At 31.8% G+C, this 26,490-nt stretch overlaps 2 protein-coding genes and 1 long non-coding RNA gene across 4 annotated transcripts; 2 read left to right on the top strand and 1 right to left on the bottom strand.

The window, feature by feature from the left end:
* Positions 1 to 1,357: 1,357 nt before the first annotated feature.
* LOC105767508 (uncharacterized) lies at positions 1,358 to 2,235 on the top strand. Its single transcript, XR_001125493.2, has 2 exons — positions 1,358 to 1,635; positions 1,905 to 2,235. It is a non-coding gene; the product is annotated as an uncharacterized LOC105767508 (long non-coding RNA).
* Positions 2,236 to 5,199: 2,964 nt separating this feature from the next.
* On the top strand, positions 5,200 to 11,626 carry LOC105767978 (nuclear transcription factor Y subunit A-7). The gene is given in 8 exon segments (XM_012587628.2): positions 5,200 to 5,331; positions 5,767 to 5,829; positions 6,272 to 6,338; positions 7,065 to 7,156; positions 7,159 to 7,194; positions 10,692 to 10,793; positions 10,883 to 11,047; positions 11,160 to 11,626. Coding segments are annotated over 6 exon segments (609 nt in total). The 5' UTR covers positions 5,200 to 5,331; positions 5,767 to 5,829; positions 6,272 to 6,310; the 3' UTR covers positions 11,346 to 11,626.
* A 310-nt stretch (positions 11,627 to 11,936) lies between these two features.
* On the bottom strand, positions 11,937 to 25,231 carry LOC105767977 (uncharacterized). 2 transcript variants are annotated; one of them, XM_012587625.2, is made up of 19 exons: positions 24,931 to 25,231; positions 24,023 to 24,126; positions 22,171 to 22,257; positions 22,005 to 22,080; positions 21,839 to 21,913; positions 21,639 to 21,692; positions 20,447 to 20,506; positions 20,077 to 20,193; positions 18,573 to 18,667; positions 18,262 to 18,461; positions 17,916 to 18,013; positions 17,604 to 17,707; positions 17,357 to 17,522; positions 17,070 to 17,192; positions 15,861 to 15,943; positions 14,079 to 14,220; positions 13,485 to 13,514; positions 13,079 to 13,149; positions 11,937 to 12,945 (listed from the first exon to the last, which is right to left on the bottom strand). In XM_012587625.2, exons 1-19 carry the CDS (start codon positions 24,967 to 24,969, stop codon positions 12,351 to 12,353), a joined length of 2,319 nt encoding a protein of 772 aa, XP_012443079.1. In that variant the 5' UTR covers positions 24,970 to 25,231; the 3' UTR covers positions 11,937 to 12,350. The 2 variants fall into 2 exon arrangements, with proteins under 2 accessions (XP_012443079.1, XP_012443080.1); XM_012587626.2 differs by lacking the exon at positions 24,931 to 25,231 and adding an exon at positions 22,333 to 22,405 and having other exon boundaries at positions 24,023 to 24,115.
* Positions 25,232 to 26,490: the final 1,259 nt, after the last annotated feature.

Raw genomic sequence — 26,490 nt, 5'->3', positions numbered from 1 at the left:
GTTTTTTTAATTTTTGAATTTGTATTTTTTGTCAAAACACCCTAAAATGAATAAAAAAATTAAACATTTTTTTAACTTTATTGATGTATCATGTCGAAACCATTTTTTTGAAAACAAAAATTTAGTTGTCGACTTTAAAACAAAAATTGGAGTCACCACCGATCCGTGATTTAGGTGTGATCAGCTCACCTTAAAACAAATTTGGTCTACGAAATTTGAGAAAACAGGTTCGGAAGTTAGTTACGTACGAGGAAGGGTTAACACCCTCGTAACGCCCAAAATCGGTACCAATTTTATTGTTTAATGTCTTGGTGTCGAGGGTTAAAAAGTTTTTTTTTTAAAAAACTCAAATGTTGAAATCTGAAAAAGGATAATCAATTATTCAAGTCAGACGAAGAAACTGAGACCCAATACATTAGGACACAACAAATTAAGTTCCTAGAAATGATTTTCACTTATACATTTTGAATAACGACTATTCTCGGTTATTTGGGAATTAACAAAGAAAATCGGAACCCAATACGTTAGGACTCAATTTCCTCGAAAATCCCTAACTTTGAATATCATTTTTATTTTAAAAGCCTTTGAAAAAACATAAAAAAATGATTTTAATGTTTTGACAAAATCAAAATATATTTTTAAAAGATATGTTAAAAAATGTGAATGCAATATGAAACAAAAATTTTAATTTTAATTATATGTATACATAAGTATGATATATAAACGAATTTTGCAAATATATATATGGATATAAGAGAAAAATGCATAAGTATTATAAAATGTTAATGCATATATCTATATGAATACATAAGTCATAAAAATAAAACAATAATAAAATACATATAAAATATATTCATACATTTCTTAAAAAAAGTATTAAGTATAATATATTAGTAAATATAAAAACGTGAAAAATATTTATAATAGCTTTGAATAGAGTATAAAATATATATGTACATGTTATAAAAATTGTATAAACATATAAATTATAAAATTGGGAAAACATATAAAGATTATGAAATATAAATGTATATATATATATAAAACTGTGAAAACAAAATAATAATAAAATATGTATATAGTATATATATTTAAAACGTTAAAAATATATATATGTATTAATATGCATATACGCATATATAAGTAAGTATAATAATAATAATAATATATAATATAATAATAATAAACTAATAATAATACAGTAATAATAATTTAAATAAACAGTATTAACAATATAATAAAAAAAACTAAAAATAACAAATTAAGGATTAAGTTAAAAAAACAAACAGAATTTGAGAGCTGAATTTGAAAATCAAAACAAGAAAGGGAGTATTTTAAAACACGTGTAACAGGGGGAGGGCCGAAGGAGAAAATTACCCAAAAACACTGCACAGCACTGGACTAAAATAAAACCGATTCGATATTTCATGGAAAAATTTGAAAAAAAAAAAAAGGTTTTGAAATGATAGGATAAAATGGAAGGATTAAAAACACAAATAACCCATCAATGTTTAAAAGTTCAAATCCATTTCAAACTCTGCTCCATCCTCTCCTCTGTTTTTCAAGCCGAACTCCCCCCTTCCAACTTCGATTTAGACGAAGAGAATTAAAGATGTCGACGGCGCGCCTCTTTTGGTAAGGATTTCTCCTCTTTCTTTTATTTTTGTTTGGTGTACAAAGGAAAAAAAAAAGAAGAAAAGAAATCAATGAGCAAGAAGAAAAATAGACCCAGAAAATCACCTTCAAAATCCTTGCTTTTCTGTTTTTTCCTTTTTTATTTTCTTAAATGGTTTTCAATACAAAATTTTTCTAACCCTTGTTACAGAAATCCTCTTAGCTTTTTATAACCCTCCCCCCTTTTTTGCTGTATATCCTCTATAATACTGTTCTTGGTTCATTTGTAGGATGAACATGCATGGTGGAAGCGAGGAATCGCTGAACGTGGGGTGATGGGGCCGTTGCTGCAGATGGAGAACGTGCGAGCGGCGCGATCTGCAGTTTCTGCTTCCATTGCTGCTGAAAACATGTTGTGGCCTAGGGTTAACTTTGGGCCATTTGGGCCAAATGTATTTGGTTTATTGGGCTGTGCAAATGGTTTTGGGCTCGGGCAACAATTGGGTATCACATATCATACACGTGGATTTTCACGTACATGATATGTTAGTATTTAATTATTTTTTAATTTAAAAATAATTTTATATTTTTAAATAATTTTAATGATTTTAAATTTAAAAATGAGTTTTTATAATTTTAAATTTTAAAAATTAATTGAATGTTGACGGCTAGCAAAGTTAAAAAATTAATATTTTTATTTATTTTGAGATGATTCGATAAAAATACAAGTTTAAAGGCTAAGAAAATAAAAATTAAATGAAAGTTAAAATGTCTTTTATTATTAAAAATTAGAAAGTTAAATAAGTTATTAGGCCTAATTTTATATTTATTTACTTGTAGTTAGCGGAGAGAAATTTACGTAACCAATAAAAAATTAAAAATTTTCTACAATTTTTAATACCGTTTTATTAAATTTTGTTTTAAATTATTAAAATTTAAAATTGAATGATAAAATAAAGAGTTCATAGCAGAATTCAATGAAATCTCAATTAAAATAAATTTACATGGAGCAATTGTTAGTCCATATCAATACTTAATTGGCGACAAACTTTAAACTTTTAACTATAGTGGTAAATTTACCGAAATAATGTTCATTCAAATTACAAACTTTCAATTTTCGTCAATAATGATCGAGAGAGTACGGAAAAGAATGAGGTCTAAAGGGTACTTTGTGAATTTAAAAGATACTGACACCAACTTTTAGTCAAGCATCGACGGTCAGCTGTAACCGCATCCTCTCACCCCCGTGGGGCCCACTTACTTCGTGGCCCTGATTCATTCCAGTTGTCGAACGGTCAGCACCTCACTGCCCGAAGCTTTTTTCTATTTAAAAATATTTAACACTACTTTTTCTATCCTGTGTATCCACGTCCATGATAATCAAGTGTTGTTGTATATAGAGCAGCCTATTAAATAATATTGACCCAAATATTACAGGATATTGAAATTGATTTAATGTGTATTTTGATATATGAATTTTAATTTTGTGTAATTATATATATAATACTTTGATTTTAGTTTAAATATATACATAAAATTTTAATTTTATTTCAATTATAGACATTTAAATAAATATGTCAATTTATTTTTATATTAGGTAAACGTGATTATTTGTGTACATAAAACATAAATATAAAATGATGCTATATTGATAATTATGTTCGTAGCCTATAAAAATTGAATAAAATCAAACTTTTAATTTCTTATGTATTAAATTATACAAAATTAAAATTCATATATAACAATGTTACATATTAGACTAAAAATCATGTATAATTTTAAGATTTGTCCCATAAAAATTAGATTTAAACTTTCATTAAAAATTTAAGACAAAACTTAAAATCATATATAATGTAATATAACAATCCTCTATATATTTATATACATCAAACTTTAATTTCATTCTAAATCTACATTTCAACAAGCATTAACTAATATTTAAATATTCTAATTTGAAAATTCAATTAATCCTTTTAACATTTATTTTTCTTAAATATTAATGATAAACATGCATATAATTTTTAAAAAAATATATGTGAATTTTGGCGCAGTGTAATATGATATATTAATCTACAAAATGAGTCCTATACCTAAAGGAATTTGTAGTTCAAAAAGCCTAAACCTCATAAATATCTTGTCGGAGTATAACAATTAGAAAGCAAATAGTCAACTTCACTAACAATAATCGATGTAAGCCAAGCAATAATATCAAAAGAAGGGTTGGAGACAATATTATTAGATTATGGCATATGTCCCAATCGATCCTATATAATTGAAATAGTTTCAACCTCAAAGAACAAGAGAGACATCGATATAAATATTCGAGTATGCTTACTTTTATCGTATCCTTTTTTCAACATACCATTACTCTAGTAAAACATTTTATTGAGCATTTATATCCCATTTGATTGCAGTATTGGAAAGCTTCTCGAAGTATAAGTCTCATCCTCTTACATTATTGTTTTTTATAAACTTAATTATCTTTTTAGAGCAGAAACAACATTCACCTCCTCTTCTAAAACAAATATTAACATGATGTATGAATTTTGATTTATGTAATTTTATAAATTAAATTTTGATTTGATTTAATTTTCATAAAAACCATTAACATCATTATCAACGTAGCATCATTTTATATTTACAAAATATATTAATTTTATATAAAATTAAATCGATGTATTTGTTCATCTAAATTCATATAATTAAATTAAAATTAAAGTTTCAAGTGTATATTAAAGTCGCAATTAAAGTCTCATGTGCAAATTTACATCGAATCAAAATTCATGTATTAAATTACACATTAAATTGAAATAAGTGTTTAAATTTGAGATTTATCTGAAAGAGAAAAAAAATCAAATATACATTTCTAAACCAATCTAAAATATACAACAATTTAAAAATACAATTAAAAAAAGCTTTCTAATGTGGCACAATTAAGAAACTACCATTTGGCACGCTAATTATTTGTGATATGTCTTTATTAACTAAAGTTTAAAATAAAAATAATTCAATCTAACTTCTTTATAAAATTATATCTATATTGAATACCCATCCATATAATAAGGATCATATATGTCAATAATTATCGATATAATTGATTTAGTCGAGATTACTTAAAAAAATATAAATATGTACACATTTAGTCTAGTTTTAATTTTTTCTTAATATTAAATCATTATATATTATTTTAATCTCCAATATTGGAAAAATAATTATATATACTTTAAATCTCTAAAATTTAAATTGTATACATTTATTTTTTAATTATTGAATTTTGTTATTAATTTATATTAATTATAATTTGAACTATTATTATTATTAAAATTAAATATTTATATTATTTTACTTTTTTAATAAGATCATTTATGAAATGTTTAAAATTTTGTAACAAATTTTAATAATGTAATGTATTATAATATATTTTAATTAATGAAAAAAATAGTTTAGAAATACAAATCATGGAAAGTATTTGATAGAATGAAAGAAAAGAATGGCAAAAATGGAAATTCAAATTAGACCCCATGTGCACCCCAATGTAGCGTAACTTTCCTCCCACATGCCAAAAAATTACTAAATAAATAAATCAACAATTCCTTAACCATAACAATTCTATTTCCCAAACATATATTTCTCGATTGGTATTTCAGTTTCAGTTTCAGTTCCGCCCAACACAAAAACTAACAAACGATAATCAAATATTTCTCGATTCTATTTGAGGTAAGTTTCGATTCTCGCGCTAAACCCTAGCTGTGCATTTCTTTCTTTTCAAATTATTATTAACTCTTTTTATTCTCTCCTTTTCAAAGAAACACAAATTTTCCATTATTGTTTTTTTTTTAAATCTTCTAAAATTCGAATTGCTCAGAAATGTTTTTCTTCTTCCGCACCTCAATTTCCTATTCCGTTTGGATATTAAGAAAGTTTGAGGTAGAAAAAAAAGGTCTGTAATTGGGCTCATTTACAAACTTTTTCATAATTTTATTACTCTTTTTGAAATTGTTTACTCATTTTGCATGGATGTCACTTTGTTATTATCCAAGATACAATCTGCTTGTATGGTTGCCTAATTCATAATTACAACAAAACATTAACTCAAATCTACGTTTGAATAGTTGCTTATTCTACTAAATTGACTTTTGTTTTGACTTGTAGATATAGTTTTCTCGAATTACGCTCTTTCCTGTGATGGTTTGCAAGAATTAGCAAATCACTGAGGTACTATTTAGTTGTTACTTTTGCTACTCTTTTTTCCCCTCCAAAAGTGGTCGGATGCGGAAGCAAATAGATATTTTTGAAGGATTTGAACTTAAGAATATAAATTTTTAGAGAATGAAAACATGGTTTTACTTTAATAGAAAACGCGTGTCTTTGAATTCGTGTTGTAGTCTAGTTTTTCTTCTTTTTAATCATTTATGAAATTTCTTCATTTCAATATTTTTTTATGAAGAAAAGGAAAAGTAGTAGAAGTAACAACCAAACAAAGCCTAAGTAAACACTTTCTTGTATTTAGAATCTTAGAATGTAGCTGTTCGGTATATACTAATATAGGCTTTGCTTCATATCTAAATTTCACATTAATTCTAGCTCTCCTGGTTTGATTAAATTCCTCTGATTCTTTTTGCTGCCCTGACCTGGATTCTGCTGGTTGTGCTGCCAGATTTGAGTTTGCAGATTATCCTCTCTTCACAACTACCTCATGACTTCCTCTGCGCATGATCTTTCTGGTATTTATTCTTTTCAAGTGCTTCGTCAACTTCTTGTTTTATAGTACCACTATAGTTACGTTTTTATGAATTCTGTGAATGGAAAAAATATTGAATACATTTGTGGCATTTTTCATTCTTTCATTTTCTTCTGTTTTTTTTAAATTACTTTTCTGGTGTTTAACTGAGGTTTGGTATTTAAATAACGAGATTGGAAGGACCCTTTCAATTCCACCCTGTTGAATTCCTGCTTATTACCTCCATGCTATTTCATATATTGTGGTATCATCTTGTGAGGGTTTTCCTTGTGTGGTAAGGAAACATACTGGATACTTTAGTTTGGTATTTTTCTAGGCTCCATGATGTAACTCGATTATCACCCTTTGTGCCTGGATGCTTGCCATCTTCTTTGTCCCTATGCTTTCATTTTATGACCTTGTTCTTTGGTTGCTGTTTTTGAAATTTAAGTTAACTGCATTCTATTAGACATTTTCAAATATTTATTACATTTATTAGAATGATGGCTCTTTGTGCCTCTGCACCATATGCATGCAATATGGGACCATTTGGTGGGTACTGTAAGCAGCATTGTTTTACTTTACAGTTTTACTTGTCACTATTTCTCCCTGCACTGCTTTATATGTTAGTTGTCTGAGTGCTTGCATTTTATTAACTTTCTTTGTGGCTGCTCTCATTTGGAGTTCTCTCTTATTATGGTGTTGATCTTAACTAATTTATTTTTTCCAGACAATAATGAAGTTGATGAACAGAAAAAACACTCAGAGTTCAGTGATCACTCATCATCTCCTGTAACGGGACTTTCTCCTCTTCTATCACCACCCCAAACATGCCTTACACGACACCTCAACATGCTGTGGTACCATCTTTAGAGTTAAATCTTTTTCAGTGTTAACATTTATTTTTCATGTTTACTTTCTTGTTTGAGCTGCTAATATTGTCGTAAACTAGTTGTGATCTAAAATTAACTATCATCAAAATTTAATCTAAGTTTCTTGGTTCTGGATACATTTTGCAATTGCCCAACCACTTCAATAATCTTTTCTGAAAATTGTTTCACAGTGTTTAATTTAGCCAATCCTTTAATTCAAGATAACTACCCAAAGCCTTCTCTCATCCCTTATGCCTTTCCCCCTTCATCACACTGCCTTTACCTAGATATTTGTATTGCTAGTTGTTTTGTACAGAAAGCCTACAATATTTTGCCTGGAAATGTAATTCCTCGCTCTTGTTTACTCCATGATTCATAGTTGCCTTTACATCCAGGGCACATTGGATCCAGGATGAATTGCTTACAATACATTAATGTCTGACCTGGGCATATATGTATATGTGATTAGACCAATACAAAAAATATCATATGAAAATTGTTTATTATTTTTATTTTTATCTAAGTTGTCTGACTACTCCAATAGCATTAAATGTTATGCTTACAAAATCTTTTAACATGTTATGCTTGTGAGAAAACATTTCAAAAAGAAATGTTTACCAAGTAAAATTAAATAACCATTGGAAATGTAATTCCTCGCTCTTGTTTACTCCATGATTCATAGTTGCCTTTACATCCAGGGCACATTGGATCCAGGATGAATTGCTTACAATACATTAATGTCTGACCTGGCCATATATGTATATGTGATTAGACCAATACAAAAAATATCATATGAAAATTGTTTATTATTTTTATTTTTATCTAAGTTGTCTGACTACTCCAATAGCATTAAATGTTATGCTTACAAAATCTTTTAACATGTTATGCTTGTGAGAAGACATTTCAAAAAGAAATGTTTACCAAGTAAAATTAAATAACCATTGGATTGATAAAGTTGTTAAGATGGTTACAAGTCTCCTCTTCTGGTTAAGCAACTAGACTTTTCCTATGGGATAAAAAAGAAAAAGAATAGGCAGGTGAAAAAGGGATAGTGGAGAATCTTAGTTAATTGTAGAAATGATACTGGTAGATTTAGAGAATGGCAAGTGCTGTCTGCTGTTGGGATATTTAATTGGAAAGGGTAAGTTAGATTTTGTAAGGTCCTTGGGGTTCATGTGCTGCTTATGGAAGTTGATGGTGAGAAGGCGATGTGTATATCATCCTGATTGTCGAGATTATGTATCTAAGACTTAGTGAAGCTTGGAATCATCATTTTGCAATGGTAGCAATGTGGGTATAAGGGTGTAGTAGCATTCTAATGATCCCTCCTGCAATCAAACAATTTAAAGTGAAAAGACGGAGAGAGGGGCATTTGGGAGTTCTTTGGTTTTATTGAGCCTTATTGCATTTGTTAAAAATTTTCAGTGGTGTACTTTAGTTAGTTCAAATGTTCAATGGCTTCAATATATCATTTCTTTTCCAGGAATTAGGACATTGAAATGCCTGTCATTCTGCTCTGCTAAATTAGTTGCGACTCTCATCTCTTGTTTAAAGGTGGGGTCAGATGGATTTTCTTGTATAAATTTTTTTTTGCAATATATATCAGAATTCTCTGGTTCTTTGAGGCATCAGTGGGAGCAGCATTTACCTTGTTGGTTTGATGAGTTCTGTTTACTTCCTAGGCCTTGAGTTTATTAGCAATGGAAGGTTTTTGTGATAGACAAAGCAAGTATCTGTGTGCTGAATAAAATTTTATTTGCAGTCTATTGAAAATTTTGGAGTTCAGGAATGCTTTTCAGATGCTACTGTTTTCTGTCTGTTGAGAGGTGATGGTATTACCAGTTTTGCACTTGAGGATTGTTAATTAGGATATCTAGACAGAGTTTGGTTTTAAAAGCACTTTCCGTTTTATAATTTTTAATGAATAGTTTTTGTTTTCTAGAAAAATGTGTTTGGTCACTAGGTCAATCAAAAGCAAAAAGTTATTTTGTAAATGCAAAGTAGGGAAATGTGTTTTATATCTGTAAGCACAAAATAAATAAGATTTAAGTTATGAATTTGTTATGAATTGATATTATTAGGTAGCCTTTCCCCTTTAAATATTATTTAAATTTCTCAATACAATGGTGTATATCAACAGTATTCAAGTCCCAATATCATCAAATAAAATACCTATTTCTCCTACATATGGTTTCAAAATTTTCAATTTATTATTAATTTCGTAAACTGCACAAGTATACAAGAGATTTGAATGTGAAACTGACATTTATCAATCAAGAGTTCCAAGGTACTAAATAAAGACAAGGTAGCCAGCGTCATATTGAATACTTTACAATAATGCATTTTGAATGAAATTGAAAATAGCCAAATGCTTGATTTGCATAATGCAAGAAAATAAGTAGCAGACCTTCATGTTTTGGTTATTGAAAATGGTTTATTTTTCTAATCAAGTTCATATTTGAATCGTTTTCTTCTTTGTTTCCAAGGAATTATTTTCATTTTTTGTTGCCAAACATCCTTTTGCTCTTTATTATTCATTTATTTTTTAAAAGTTCTTTTGAAAATGAAAACAGAAAATTGGTTTGGTTTCGTCAATAAAAAATAGCCTTAGTTTTTGGAGAGCAAGTATTTTTTGGGTTTTCCTTAAAAAAGACTTTTAGTAACAATTCTGATTATAATTTCTTTGTTCTTAACCAACTATTTAATTCGGTACTGTCTTCCTTGTATTGTTCTGTTAGTGCTTAATGATGGCACATTCATCCCTAGCTTTCTTAGTACATAAGGTTTTATGTAGTTCCATTATATGCTGCATATACATAGTAGCATCTTTCTTGCTTTTACTGAGACCTTATAACTCATGAATTTTGTTTGTAAAAGAAAGGAACCTTTCTGTTAAACAGAGTTAGTTGTCTGAATGGTAGTGATTGTTTCTCTTTTTCTTTTGAAGGATGAAATGTCTATGGTGCAGGGGGAACCTTCAGCTATGTAATTGATAGAATTATTAGCAGAAAATTGGCTGAATAATGATAAAATACCCCCTTCCTCATTTTGTTTAAGAAAACAGTCACACTTGGTAGTAGGTAGATTAGATTGGGACTACCAAGGGCGTCAGCCTGTCCACTGGACTGGCTCTTCATTGGCTAAGAAATTACTTTTTAGAATGTTTTTTATTTCTTTCCCAGCTAATGTAACTTCAGGGTTGATAGAAAACATCTCTGGTGAGAACACGTATTGGCACGTTTGCTTATTTTGCCTTCAAAATGGAGTTGACTCTTCTCTAAAATCGAACTTGCTGTCCTTCGGGCATTTTGAAGCTTGAGGAATTGTTTTATGCTTCTCATGGTCATCTTTGATTGTCCAAATTGTTTTTCTTGCTGAAAGTTGTATAGCTAAAACCCGTTGTTAACATTTAGAATAGGGAGGTATCAAAATTTGTTATGGGTCTTTGATATATTTCTTTGTTTCCTTGGCTTGTGAAACTGAAGGCGCCGGCTGCTTACCCTTATCCAGACCCATATTATAGAAGCATCTTTGCACCCTATGATGCTCAATCATATCCCCCACAGCCCTATGGCGGTCAACCTATGGTATAATACTCTTCTTTTGTGCTGTATGTTTGATGTATTTCAATTATACTTCCGGGCTAAAGTTGGCTTGTCTTGTGCTTCTGTTTTAGGTCCACCTTCAGTTGATGGGTATTCAGCAAGCTGGAGTTCCTTTGCCATCAGATGCAGTTGAAGAGCCTGTCTTTGTTAATGCAAAACAATATCATGGCATCTTGCGACGTCGACAATCTCGTGCGAAAGCTGAATCAGAGAATAAACTTGCCAAGTCTAGGAAAGTATGTTAAGTTTTGGTTTTATGAATTTCTTTTTCTGGTCAATTCAAATGTTTGCATTTAGTTTTGGGATATTAACTCTAGTTGCCACTGCAATGCTTCCCTGATTTTGCAGCCATACTTGCATGAATCCCGTCATTTGCATGCATTAAGAAGAGCCAGGGGATCTGGCGGTCGGTTTCTCAATTCAAAGAAAAATGAAAACAAACAGAACGAGGCTGCACCAAGTGATAAATCACAGTCCAATATCAATCTGAACTCTGACAAAAACGAGCTAGCTTCTACAGAGGGCAATTGTTGAGAAGTTAGAAGCAACTCCGTTTCATATACGTAGAATGGCTTTATTGCTAGCAACAGGCAGTGAAAATAGGATCGACAAGAGCAACATAGTCTCAGTAGTTGGTAATGCTTCATCCTGTCTAGTTCTGTACGTACAACTAAGATTCATGTACAGATTTTCAGGTGAGAGGCATTAGGCAGGGGAGCATAGGATGAGTATTGTTGAAGTGGATTAGTAGTTACTGCACATTCTTTTCCTTCAGACTTGGATAATAATTAGAAATGGTTTAACTGATTTGCTAACTTATTTCGTGTTCATGTTTCGAGATTAATTGAATGTGTTGGAGTTAAATTATGCAAAACGGTTCTTCAACACGTCTCTTTTCCCATCAAATCATATCAACAGAGGATATACCTACAGCTGCGCAATGCCTTGGGTGCATGCTTATATGGATATAGCATTGCTAAAAATATTATCCCGCAAGTTACGTGGGGGTATCTCCCAGCCTTGCCCCTCTTCCTCTTCTCATATGATACGATTATAAAACAGAGCAAAGAGTGAAAGATGAAGAGAGGAAGGAAGCTCAGGAGGCTGGTTAAAGAAAGTTCAGCATTTCACAAAAAATCATTTCTACGATTAAAAATTTGAAGGGGAAAGGAGAATAATGTGATATTAACAAGTAAGGTTGGAATAGCATCGTGTCTGCCATTTTCTTACTTAGTCACAACACTATAAGAAGCTAGACAACATATTTGATTAAATTTTGGTTTACTTGGGTAGCGTCCCGTGGTTTAGAACCTACCTGCTCTCAAATAACAGAAACTTTCCATGCATTGCTGGGTGGGTGGGTGGATGAGGTAAAGAATCATCGACTCCAATCAACAACCACCACTGTGTACACAAAGGCTGTTTGAGAACCGACAGCTTGATCAAACCAAGAAGTGCCTGCCCACCCCCCATCAGATCAATATCATGCCACAGAATGAGTAATAATAGCTGAATCAAACCATTTCTTCAGGAAGTACATTAGTTCTTTGTTTCCTTGGTTGGATCTCCAACATCTTCGGTAATCTCAGGGGCAGACTCTGTTCCTGAAGTTGTATCATCATCCTTAGTAACAAGTGGACTTGCAGATGACTCAGGGGGGGTTGAGCTGAGGCTTTCGTTTGTCCCCAAAACAATTTCACTTGTATTAACAGAAGATGATGAAGAGGGTGGGTTATCATCCCTGCCTTTTTCCTCCAGCTTCACTTGCACTTCACCATTTGGGACAGCAGCAGATTCACCAGAACCAGATGCTTCATTGGAGCCCGGGGTCTCTCTCCATTCAACCCATGCAGGCGGTTTGTCATTTGCACTGGGTCCAGCTTCTTTAGAGTCTTTAGACTCGTCACTGGAGTGATCTATTTTATTTCCTTCAGAAACCTCAGAAGATGTAGCAGTATCATCTAAGTCGTCATCATCTTCACCACCAACAACCTCGTCATCTTCGCCTTCACCATTGACAACAGCAGCTCTCTCAGTGTTGGGCGATGCAGAAGCCAAAGCCCCAGACGAGCACTCATTGGAAACTCTATCATCTTCAAATGCAAACCAGTTGGAATTCGTAAAAAGAGAACCACTGCAGGCAAAATGGAAATTTTTCACCAATTACTTCAAGAAATTTGATTAACAGGATAAAAGTTTCATAATGGCTGATAAAGTGACTAAATTCCAATTTCCACCAGTTAGTCAAAAGCTTCTTTTAACCTTACCTTTCTTGGTCGTCTCCTAGGCGCAGGGAAGATATTACAACCTCAGCAGATTCATCATCAAAGTAAACATCCTGAAAAATATTACAGCAATAGATGTTCAGTTATGCACAAAAAATTCTCTTTACCCAAAGACAGGGTAGGCAAAATACAATTCCAAAAGCTAAAAGGAAGAGCAAAAAAAGGGGCAGGGAGAGGGGAAGTTCTGGACCATAAAAGATGGAAATCCCCTTTTAAAATACCAGAAAAAAGTGCAAACTTATTAGCAAAAATTAATAACTTCACGGTATAAATGCACAAATAGGAAGAGTCTTCAAGAGTAAGTTCAGCAAGTTTTTTCCATAATTATTCGACAGACCAGAATCCAACTATTGTCTTTAGATTTCAGATCATAACACATAACATATACCTCATCATCTCTTTCGAGTGAGCCATGTACCTGACACATGAAAAAGATATCAGCAAAAGAAAAAAGAGTCTACACTATAAACAGGAGTGTGCTAATTTAACACAAGAATGAATACGTAACAAATACTGAAATAAAAACATACCAAAACCAGTAATATTTAAGATGAGAACAAAGAGGGAATTAAAGATATTAAAGATAAGACCTAATAAATTTTATATGGGAAAAGAGACTACAGATATGCAGCTAATACAGAAACTAACAAAGAATAGTAGGGAAAGCCACAACAATTGCACAAACAGCTTTGCAAAAACATAAAGACACTCCTTTAAGGCCAAAAGTAAAGGAAGAATGAAGAGCAAGTCGATGAAGCATATCAAATAATATCGAATGTAGTTTTAATATGACAACCATTTCTTGCATAGCTACAAAATTATAGCAAATAAGGTTCATCAATTGCAGTACAATATATAGCCACTTAAAAATGTGAAAATAATTGCTTAATTCAGAAATATATATTTATGTTCTTTATCTAGGTAGTGGTATTAAAAAAAAAATCAAACATAGCTGGATTAGTACAAAAGTTCTGGAAAGAACCTGATCCATATCATCATTACTGTAAATGCCATATCGAAATGCCTGGCTTAAGTTATTTGCCAAGGCTGCAACATCATAATCCCTATCATGGTAATCATCATCATCACTGTCTCTGGTTCGGTCGTGTAGAGCTGTTGGCCTCCTGTTAAAATAGATGAAATCACATTAAATTAACTTCGAAAAAGTAATAAATATTACATCAAACAAAAAAGGTCTTCTGGCAGCAGAAACTTGATGAAACTTCTAAGCATTTTTCTTGTCTGTGTTTCTGCTACTAAAAGATTGAAGTTGCTAAAGCTCATTCAAAATCTTTCCTTTTCTGGCCTAACATTCAAAATCTTTCATGCTCTCCAGCCTGGTGACTGAAGTCATTCATGTAACAATGACAAATCAATTCGCATGGACTATCCTAAAATACCAAACCCAAAAATGTTAAATCAAGGATCAAACTACCACAAAGATTCAATTGACATAACAATGCTTCCACTAATAGTATAGAAAATTAATACACAACAGGTGACTACATTCAAATGGTATGTTACATTACCTTGTTTGGTTTATGTGGCTAGCATGTAAGATTCAGGTGCTTGGTTATTGGAATGTAAGATTAACCAGATGCATATTTTACTAAATTGTTGTTATAGAATTCTTTCTCTTTAAACAAGTTTAGTTCCTTAATATTTTTAGTCCCAATTTCTGTAAAATTATGATGGATAAAGTAATTAATGAAAAGTGATTGCATCACCAACCATAATTATAATTATAGTTAATATAGTAAAAAAAATCATTAGAGTAAATATAATAATTTTAATTTTAAAATATGACATCTAAAGTTTTAATGTTAAGAAAAAGATAGACTTAAATTTTATTTGGGAAAAAAGGACTAAAGTGATTAAAAAAAAAAGGTAAATTAGTCTAAAATTTAATGAATAGGTGGAAATGAGATTACATCCAATATTACAACATCTTGACACTATTTGGGAATGTGAGAGAGATTATGGGATGACCAGAATGTTGAAAATCCAAATAATATAAAACATTTTAACATTTCAAAAAGCTTCTAAGAGTATCAGCTTAAAGGGTAAAAAGAATATATCCATCTCCATAGATTCACCCCTCCCCCACCCATGCTTATTTCTCCCCATCGCAACTTCCCAATTTCCGTTCATGTTTATACTTTTGTCTATAAATGTCTTTACACTGACTTGAGATAGGCCAGGACTCCCATCTTATACTGCCAGGAAAATCTTACTATCAGATCAAGAATTGTAAGATACAGTACACTTTACACATCTGCTAATGGTACAACCAACCAATTTAAAAAATCCCAACATTTCAAACAAATAAGCTGGATAAATTTACTTGTATAGAGACACTGGCTAGAAAATTAAGCCTTATGTAGAAATTAATTCTAGTTTATTTTATTTTACTAATCCCCAGCAGTTTCGTTCAGGTTTGTTCAACAGTAATTTATAGCAAATTTACAAACAGGTTCAACAGAAAATCACATTCAGTCAAGTCCTTTAGCATTTATTGATTATATCCTATAAACATTATACTACCATCTTATAATATCCTTGTTCAACAATACCAAGTGAAACTAGTTATGGGTTAAAGTTTTCATGAAGAATGCAACAACAAGGGCAGTTTCAACAAGGTTCAACCCTAAAGAATACTAATTTTAGCCACATACCAAAAATCTCCAATCAGAAATGCAAAAATTATAGATAGCATCAGGGTAAATGAAAAGAAAAAAAGCAACATTTGAGGAAGCTGACATACCCACAAGCCCACTGATAGATATTTTCTGTAGCATTACGCTTTAATAAGACATTAGTGTGCCAATCAACCCATTCACTGTTTTCCTGTCAAAAGAAAAAAAAACAAAAATTAAGAACACAACTCTCGAGTTGTTGAAAATTTTTGAACCTACAAGGTATTGCATCAAGGAGCAATTGGCAGAAACTTTCCACCCGGGAACATCTGATGGTTAGAACTTGAAAATTCAAGGTTTAAAGACCAGTATGCAGGCATGCAAAGAAAGAAAAATTGACCATGACATAATTTGGAATGTGTTAAAACAATGATGTCAGAGTTAAATTAATTGGATGCAGAAAAAAAAAGGAATCAGATGTGTATTTTAACATATTCCTGATAATTGACTGCACTCAAAAGATCTAATCATTATCTGATTTAAGATTCCAATTTCTTTTTTCTTTGTTGATCAGAAGTACTTAAAACTAAATGTTGTTCACAATGTCACACAACTGCAACTGTCTGTTTGTTTTTTTCAGAAATCACACTACTGTAACTTTTGATTGCGGATAATATTTATCAGACATCCCAAATAGAAATGTAGACTCACTATTGGATAGATTGAATGTTAGATATCATTAAACTGTAGGAATTAAGTTCTACTTCTGACTCTCTAACCAGAAATTTGAGAAGAAAAAAAATGAAAAAAAATTCAAGTTCGATAAAATGTTGCAACTTGCAATTACGTTGTTAAGTATTTGAGAAAACGAAATGAAATATCTTTGAGAGATTTAAAACCTGCAGATTCACTATTGGATAGATTGAATGTTAGATATCATTAAACTGTAGGAATTAAGTTCTACTTCTGACTCTCTAACCAGAAATCCGAGAAGAAAAAAAAATTAAAAAAAAATTCAAGTTCGATAAAATGTTGCAACGAAAAAAAATTCAAGTTCGATAAAATGTTGCAACTTGCAATTACGTTGTTAAGTATTTGAGAAAACAAAATGAAATATCTTTGAGAGATTTAAAACCTGCAGATTCACTATTGGATAGATTGAATGTTAGATATCATTAAACTGTAGGAATTAAGTTCTACTTCTGACTCTCTAACCAGAAATCCGAGAAGAAAAAAAAATGAAAAAAAAATTCAAGTTCGATAAAATGTTGCAACTTGCAATTACGTTGTTAAGTATTTGAGAAAACAAAATGAAATATCTTTGAGAGATTTAAAACCTGCAGATGTGCCTGAATTTCAGCATTGCTATTTCCAAGCTGAACAAGTTTGTTAGATATGCGTGTCAAGTGTCCAAGATTTCCTATCTTTGGAGGCGGTCTACCTTCAGCACTAATTGTTGGCTGCAGAATATTCGAGTAAAGGAAAAAACAAGAACCAATTCAGCTAAAATAGAGGGAGTGGGGGATAAAAAGGTTAACGAGTTCAAACATTAAAAATATTTGTAACCAAAAAGCATGCTAAAGAAATGGTATGAGAGCAAAGTAAAGCATGACACAGTAGCTACCATATTCGGATCAGAAGTTAATGTGCAATTCTTTTCAGCTTCAAGAATTTTCCCCAAAAGGTTACATTCACGAAGAAGATGCTCAACAAGCGGAACATTTTTGCTCTCTAAACATGACAGTATTATGTTCTCCACATGGTGATGCAAAAAATTGTTGTACGGGTACCTGCATGCATAATTAACTAAGGGAATGAGAAAGAAGATTCACCCAGCAATGAAATCATTGCAAAGCGGATTATAAACTTACTCAAAGAACAAGTTCAAAATCCTCTGCACAGCACCCAGACGAATTAATTCCTTTTCAGCAGCTTCACTACCAACCATCAGTAAGACAGAAATAAACTCTACAATCTGTAAAATCCCATGCCAATTTATAAATAACCAATCAGCCTTTTCTGGTTGAGCAAATTTCTGATCCATAGAAAAGGACCATTGAAATAGTGTTCTGGTATACATATTAATTAGTTCAACTATCAGCTATAGCTGATTCATGCAAGACAACAGACAACAAAAAAGACAATCCTCAAAATTGACAAAATGCAAATTAAAAGAAAAATACCTTCAACCGATGTTTTCCAAGAGGTGGCTGTAATTTTCCATATGTGGTTAACAAGGTTAATTCTGAAGAGGAAACATCTAAAAGCTTCAGCAAATCACCTGCAGAATGGAAACCTGATTTATAATTTCTCCTGTAGGATAACATTGACCTTAAAGTTTAGTTGAAAAGAATTGCTTAAGCATCTGCCATGAGCTATAAAGCAGTATCAAACACACAAGCATTCAACACAATAGGATACATATCTGACATAGAGGGGCATGCCAAAAGAGCACCCCTACCATAACATCTTTAGTTAATTCATTTTCTGATTCTAACAAAGATAACGGTAAAAAAGGATAACTTTCACCTAAACTCTCCAGCATTCCTTCAACTGTCTCAGGGTTAGCAGCTATCATTGGTCCTTGAGAAACTTGGCGGTATGTTTGATATATGCCGAATGTTAGCCTCTTGGGATCTAACAAAGATATGCAGACGGTCAAGGAATTGACCAGAACAGATTTTGGTCTAGAGTCTTCCAAAGCATGACGAAATAATCTTCCAGTGAAACTTCATGACAGCACCAAGAAGAAAAAACACCCAAATTAAATGATTGAAGATTCAGAGCACACTGTTAGCACACATCTATAAGTAACATAAGAGGAAAATAATGACACCTACTTTGGGCTTGTAATTTTGGCAGCAAGACCAGGAGGAGCAAATCTTGTTATTGCACATAAGGTTTCAGCTGCATTGGCATGCACCTCAGCAGAATCCTGTAAAAAAACAATTGGACATTTTACAAATACTTATCCAAATTTGAACACCAAAAATGAAATGACACCTTCATCTTAAGACCTTAATGATCTTAAATCAGTGATATTCCATAGATCAGGAATGTCCTCCAAGATATCTAACAAAGAATCAGCACATCATCTCTATCATTACTATATTGGCAGACAATAATTCCAGTAGTCGAAGAGAATTTGAAGGAATGATGCAAGGCTAGCACTTTTGTTCTAATCAAGGCACAAGTGAATAACATATGAATTGGGTATAGATAACAAGCACAATCAGGAGTAAAAGGCAATGCAAAGGAGGTATGTGAGCAGCACACTCTGTCTAGGGTAATTTCTTCTGTCTTCCCTTTAACTTATTCTTGGGCTGACCTACAACGGATTCCCCTCTGTGAACTATAAAATCAAAAAGAGTGGCTCAAACTCTGCCAAAGGGAGGCTTTCCACCATCAACAATACCAATTCTCACCCATAAATACTCCCAACAAAAAGAAAAAATAGAAAAACAAATATTTCCATCTACTGCTAATCTTTCACTCGTCCAGGCACTCTATGCCAAAAACCCAAGGAATATATATACACACAAATAAATGAATATATAAATATATATTTAAACAGCTGCTTGAAAGAATGAAAAAAAAAAATATTAGATGAGGTACTAAATGGTTGATCTTGTTCAGGGTTTGAAAGAAAGATGTAGAATTTGAGTCACTTTCGGGCATACTTCAAGGGAATTGAGGGTGCAAGGACGGTTTGGAGGACAAGGGGAAAAGCTTATCTAAATAAACAGTAAGGAAGGGGGGGGGGGCAGAAGTAAAGGGATCATATTAGATTGCAAGAATATAGTTTTTTTTTTCATTATATTTTTTATTTTTTAGTGTATTTTTTTTCTGTAATCCAAAAAATAGTTATAAGTTTTATATTAAATTGAAATACACTGTACAAAGCCTATGTAAATAATGAATAAAATTCATTAGTTGGATTACTAAAATACAAATACAGGTGTGGAGATAAATCACTTCCTCCTTGCATGTGTGCGTGCATCTGGATGAGCATTCAACACAAAAAAAATTGTGTAGACACAGTGGTGCCATGAACAATCTAAAGTACAGGACACACTAATGATTGCATTAGGTCACATCAAATGATTACAAAAAGAGCCATTGAGATGAACATATTCTCTACCTAAAGAAGTCCGCGGAAGGGATAGAAAGTGTCAATCCTTTGACAAGATCAAAAGGATATAACCCCAAAACAATATAGGAAAATGATGGCAAGATGATAAGCAGTAAAACAAGTAAAAGAAAAAGCTCCAACCATCCACCCATAAAAGAGAAGAAGCCTCAAGTAGCAACTACATTTTAACAAAGTAGAAAAAAAACACTTACTGAAGAGCTGAATTTATCCACAATCATCTCCAATATATCTGTATCCTCTATCCATTGCATTGACTCCTTGTAGTTTGTGTACATATGCTCATCAGCACCAATCAAACGTATTAAAACCTGTTTAACAAGGAGTGACTTGCATAAGCTAACAAAAACCTCTCAGCAGGGTAGTGAGTGGCAATCTAGGATCAAAAGTATATTTTCTTCATCACAAACTACTTCAAATATTTTGATAACATGGAACTCTAGTAAACAACCAAATGCACAAGTAATAACATTAAATGAGCAGAAACTATAGAAAGATTTAAAACTTGACAAGCTTTTGAGAGGCTCATTATTCAATGTAAAAGCAAAACAGATAAACGCCAACCTCCATTACGGAAGTTACGCCAATCAGATCAACCAGATGCTTCACAATTTCCTGATGGCCCTGGACAGCATCATAAAGGCAACAAATCAGATAAAAAATACAGAAGCACCTTCAAGGCCAATTCAAAGACATCTTTATTCCCCATACATAGTATCAGATCAACGATAAGCATCCACAAATTCAGCACAGTTCAAGGGCAATTCTAGAAAGAAAAGTATAATAGGCAGTTCAATTCAAGAGACACAACAGATTTGTCCAGAATCCAATGAACTCAGCCATGTAAAGAACACCAAGTCTGTGTTATATTGACAAGCATTGGCATCATAGTCCTTGTCATATTTCTAGGTGCAATGCAACACAATCTGGAGTTTGTATCTTCCAAAAAAGACAAAAAAGATTATGCAATCAACATTTTAAATGACTATAAAGAAAGAGGAAATTGCACCTAGAAATAAAACTCTTGTCGGAATAAGCTTGTGCTTGCCAGCTATCAAATAAAATGATCCACTATTTTCTACTGCCTAACTAATTTAGAACTCCAAAAGAATCGGATAAAAATAAAGGGAGAGAATACCCCAATAATAACCCCTCTTGAGATAGGTGGTGTTCTAATCCCACTTCCCGTCACATGAACCCTATCAATCTACATTCTAAGTAACTTAAATTCAGAGACCTGCTAATGGAAAGATTCAATCTGCATACAGTTACTACTGTACTACTGTAGTCCCAGAACTCTCATAAAGTTAAACCCGCAACTCAACAAATTGGTGGTCTAAGGAGAGAGTAATGGCCACTATTGGTTAAAAAGGTGTCTTCTAAGACATCCTTAAAGCAAAACAGGCAAAGATGACAAGGGAAAAAACGGCAGATTTTACATATCTTTAACTGACCAAAGAAGAAAGAAAAAACCCAGAAGAGAGATGAAACTACCCATGGACCAAATGGCAAATCATACAACAAAGTCCAAATATCGCATGGTCAATTGTTTAAAATTAAAACATAATTTGCAGGGCAATAAAAAATTTCAATTTCTTCCTTAGAATGCTACATTGACAATGTATAATAGTAAAGTAAAACAATATCCTCATACATGCATGCCATACTACCAGAAAAACCACCATTCCTGATTTAACAGCATAATAAATTGAAAAAAAAAAATCCTCAATCAAGTTGAATAAAATCTTAGACATACCTTAACATACTGCAGGAATGGCAATGTCTTCCGCAACAGCAAACATATGACAACCTAGCAAGAAAACCAAATATAAAACATACTAACATAGATAACAAGATATTTGAAGTCCCTTGCTATTTAAATATAATAAATGAAAGGAAATGCACACACGATACAAATTTAAACATGTGAACTCTCTAAAGTTTAAAATAAGATACCTTGCTGAAGTACCCAGCCAATGGTGTGCTATGGGAGTGATTGGTATCCAAAAAGGAAAATAACAAATTCATTAACTGCAAACAAACAATCACCAACAGAAACTTACATTAACAAAGGAAAAGTACAAATGCAAATACAGGGAGAATAATGGGGTCAACTTCTTACTTCCTCATCTTCTACCAATGTTTTTAGTATAATATCAACCTCACATGTAAAAAGCTCACACGCAATAAAAGGAAACCTACAATCACACAAATCAAGCATTACAATTAGCATACAGTAAAATCAAGGGAGTCAGGGCAAACCCATTTGCTAAACTATTAAAACCTACTTAAATGTTCTCCTATTCTCCGCATCCTCTGGAGGTTCTACCACAATATATCGAAGAAGTTGTTCAACTTGAGCCTTCTCCCGCAAGCTGCAAAAGAGAATAAAATATGTCAGCAAAAAAAAGAACCAATGAAGTAAAAAAAAAGATTAGTCATTGACATACAAACAATTTGCAAAGTGCATCTCCAAAAGGAGTTAATATTCAAGCCTCCCACATCTCAAGCCATCAACATTCCCTAAAGAGATCCCAAATAAGGTTACTTTCTTTTCATAAGAAGAGGCATGAGCAGTGTTGTTGAGGGTGTATGACGCACTTTAGGTGCTAGAACCATTATATTGCCTCAGATACACAGCGCAAAATGAGCACTAGCCTGAGTGAAGTAATGTATGTGTGCATTTTTATACGTGGTCTGTGCATGTGCATATAAGCATAAGATATATAATTATGATAACAAACTCTAGAGAGTTGTCTACCATATTTATAAAAGAACGTGCAGTTTTTTGTTGGCCAATATGAATGGCTTCCTTAAGATTCCATGTCGATTGTTGGATACTCAAATATTGATAAGTAAAGAGTTTGATAACATCTCCTTTCCAAACTAGTAAAGGTACATCTCATGAAAAAAAGGTAGAAATTAAAAAGAACCTCAATTACGCATTTTTTTTATGCCTATTGCCTTACAAAAAAGCCCACCTAGGCTCCAGTTAATTGAAAAGAAGTTACAGGCTTGGAAGTGTTCAATTCTTGTATAGGCGGTGAAGCCATAGCTTTGATCCATGTTCCAAGTTAAAAAAAAAAGGACCAAGTGTTGGAAACTTGGTTTTGCACTTTTACTTATGGTTGGTTTCATAATCAATAATTGTGAGAAGCAAGGCATGCTCTGGATGTTATCAGTCTCTTCCCCTTGGCATTTAATTTGTTTACTTAATCTTTGAAATTAACCTTAAGCAAAAGATAGATCTATCTATGAACACCTTCAGTACAGTAGCAAAGCAAAAAAAGACTCTTCCAAACTAGACAATTTATTCAAAGCATTTATTTCATATATATGGCACCCTAGATAGCAGTATTGCTAGAAACTATGGTACATACATTAGTTACATTCCGGCTTACAATTTATCTATAACGTGTTTCTTATTCATTTTTTTTCAAAAGTGATCTTGCATAACTTTCTATACACAGTATGAAACACAACTGGCCACCTCCACTGAAAATTTCATACAGTTTAGCAAAAGACCTCTACAAATCTTGAACTGATTCTTTTCCAACATACTTTGTTTGGCTTTCTACTAAATTAACAGCATTGTACATTATGCTTCACCATACTTCAACATTTGTTCTTTACCAAACATTTTCAACTGCTTTAATCTTAAGTAAAAGGAATAATCTTGTGGATCTTATTAACGAGGTTTGCATTGATATCCACATATTTAATGAACTTAATAGATTGACTTTTATTAATAATATTTACTTGTCAAGATAAGAAGGCAAGAATCAATAATGATCCCAATGGTGAATGCCAATCTATGTACCTTCATGTTTATAAGAGTCTAATCATTTCCTTGCACCATTTTAGATTCGTCACATACACTGTAAAATGAAAATTCTATGAGGTTTCAGAAGGCTTTGCCTAAGGCTTTAACATTTAAATCTATGACCTTATGAATGATCAAACATTAACACAATTTCTCACATAGAACAGAACGCTGCATGATGATTAAAGTAATAAAAAAAGCATTATTTACGCACATTTAGAACCCATAAATAGTCTCGTTGAAACATTATGGTATAGAACAATTTAACATGCTATAAGGTGAAAGAAGGAAGCACAACTGAAGGCTAGAAACAGTACAAGTTTATAAGTCGCCCGTTAAGGGCTTTGCATTCCTGAATAATTTCATCCTCATCAAGAAGCTCCTCCAGGGTAAAATTTTCCTTATCTAAAATTGTCTCAACCTGCAATGATTATTAAAAATAAAATTGTCAATAAACGAAGTAATAAAAGCTACACTGTCTGAAGAATACATGCACAGAAAATGGTACACATACAAGTCAACTGTAAACTAACAACAAGAATGGCCTCGACCCTTAAATATCATTTCCTTCCACAAGGCTTATTAGGGAATAAAATTAGGATGACACACAACTATCAGCCCCACTCAAAACTAAAAGATAAATTATTATTACAGGAATGTCATCATAGCCTTCTAGAGATAATCATAGCCAAAATTATTTTCTACCACAGCTACCATAGTAATGCAAGCCTAACAAGATTCCCCCCCCCCCCAAATCTAACATACTAGAGGAAACAACAGCACAATATTTCCCTCTAATAAAGGCAGTTAGAAGACCACATTGATGCACAAGAACAAACGCTGAATTTCACATTTGAAAAACCGCCAATTGATTCAAAAAAAAAAAGGGGGCACTCATTTTATCCCGTAGCAAATGCTGCCTGACTTTTTATAAACTTGATATGAATGGAACAATAAACGAAGTTGAAAATTCTCCAGACAAAACGGCCCATACTCTATATTGTACCACTACTCTTACAATGAGGAATACCGAGTACAAACGTTTTTACCCAATACCGTACGTCGAAACACATTATTTCAAGCCCTTAATATGTTTATTTTTTCCTTTTTGCAATTTACCAGCATCCAAACAGAAATTTCACGGGCAAGAAACCCCCCGAATTCAATTAAATTCACAAGAAATGGCATACACGTTGGCACAGATTAAAAAAAGGGCGAAACTCACAGGAGACGCAGTGGACAATGCGGCCATACGCCAAAACATCTTTGCAAAAATTTAACAGCGAAATCGCCTTAAAAAAACTCAGATCTGAGCCAGATAAAAGAAAACCCTAGGATTCAGCAAATTTAATTAAGGAAAAGGAAAAGATCCGCCGCAGAGGAAACCCTAGCAATCTGAACCGTATGGATTCCAAATGAAAAAAAAAAAACCCAAAAGTGGATGTTTCTGGGATTCGATCAAATCGATGGATGTGCGTGCGGGCGAGAGAGGGCAACCAAAAAACACACCCAGTAATCGCGGGATTGTTGGGAGAAACTAAAAATAAATATAAAATATAAATATATTTTACCCTTTTTTATTAATATAAAAATATTTTACATTTTTTATGTCTTAATTGTTATTAGTCACTTATTTTAATTTTGATTTAAATGAGAAAATGGAGACGAATAAATGATTTTTATTGAAATAATATGATTAAGATTTTTGAAAATTTTATGTTAAATGCACTAAGTTTGAATCTATAATTTGTTTTTCTTTAATAAAAATTATGATTTGCATGCTTTTTAGTTAGTAATGTTTGATAAATTGAAATTTTAATAGTTAAAAAATTAAATATTGAATTTAAGTTATAAATTATTTGATATATTACTTAAAATTAATTAGGAATATAATTAAATTATTTAATGAATATAGATTTTAAATTATAAATATAAATTTTACATTTTAACTTTATTTTTAAACATTTCACCTTATTTTAAATAAAATCAAATTTTAAATATAATTTTTTATAGAATAATATAATATTTAAAATAAAATAAAATAAAATTAATTGAAAATATTTTCTATTAAGTGACAAATAATTCTGAGCTAATTACTATTTTTCACACATTTTATAGAAAATTCTATTAAATTATTTTATTTTAAATTATCAAACATGTGTATAAAATTAAACCATTTTAAATATTTTTCAATGATCTATTAAACAAGAGGTTTGTAAGATTTATTTTTCTTTTTCTTTTGTCAAAAAACATATTTTCCACTTCATCAGTTTGTTTTTTTTTTTACATTCCAAGATATAAACTATTCTCTATTTACTAGAGAATTACTATTATCATGAATTACTATTATTATGTACAGATTTTTTTATTTTATATAAAAAGAATATTACTACTATAAGGTAGTTTTTTAAATAAACCAGTAGTAGCATTCAATATATAATATAAATAATTTTTTTGTGGGTAAGGCCAAAAAAAACTAGATGCCAGATAAATAAAGCTAAAAGATATAGACTGCTGTCCAGTGTCCACTTGGTTGAGGAGATCATTCAGTGTGAACTCTTTCTTCCTTTCTTTTTTTTTTCTTTTTTTTTTCGCATTTAAAGTTGGAGGGAGGGATTTCTTAAGGTACCGCCAGGGTTCTTTTATTTTTGCTCTAAGTTAAAATGATAAATTGATCTTAGGAAATTTGGCATTTAGTAAAATAAATCTCCAGTTAAATTTTAAAATTAGAAATGATTAGAGGTAGGTTAGATGAATGATTAGATACCTTGTATTTAGTTTACTT

This window comes from Gossypium raimondii, chromosome 5 (genome assembly GCF_025698545.1).
Source record: "Gossypium raimondii isolate GPD5lz chromosome 5, ASM2569854v1, whole genome shotgun sequence".
Lineage (NCBI taxonomy): Eukaryota > Viridiplantae > Streptophyta > Magnoliopsida > Malvales > Malvaceae > Gossypium > Gossypium raimondii.
The sequence above is the reverse complement of the archived record's forward strand: the minus strand, read 5'-3'. Positions and strand labels throughout refer to the sequence as shown.

What these genes read in the sequence shown, in the direction of transcription:
- LOC105767977 (XM_012587625.2), bottom strand. Translation starts at nt 24,969, where the DNA reads ATGTTTTGGCGTATGGCCGCATTGTCCACTGCGTCTCCT. An exon ending in CATTGTCCACTGCGTCTCCT is followed by an intron (nt 24,127 to 24,930) that starts GTGAGTTTCGCC and finishes TAATCATTGCAG; the next exon opens with GTTGAGACAATTTTAGATAA. An exon ending in TAACTTCTGATCCGAATATG is followed by an intron (nt 17,193 to 17,356) that starts GTAGCTACTGTG and finishes AATATTCTGCAG; the next exon opens with CCAACAATTAGTGCTGAAGG.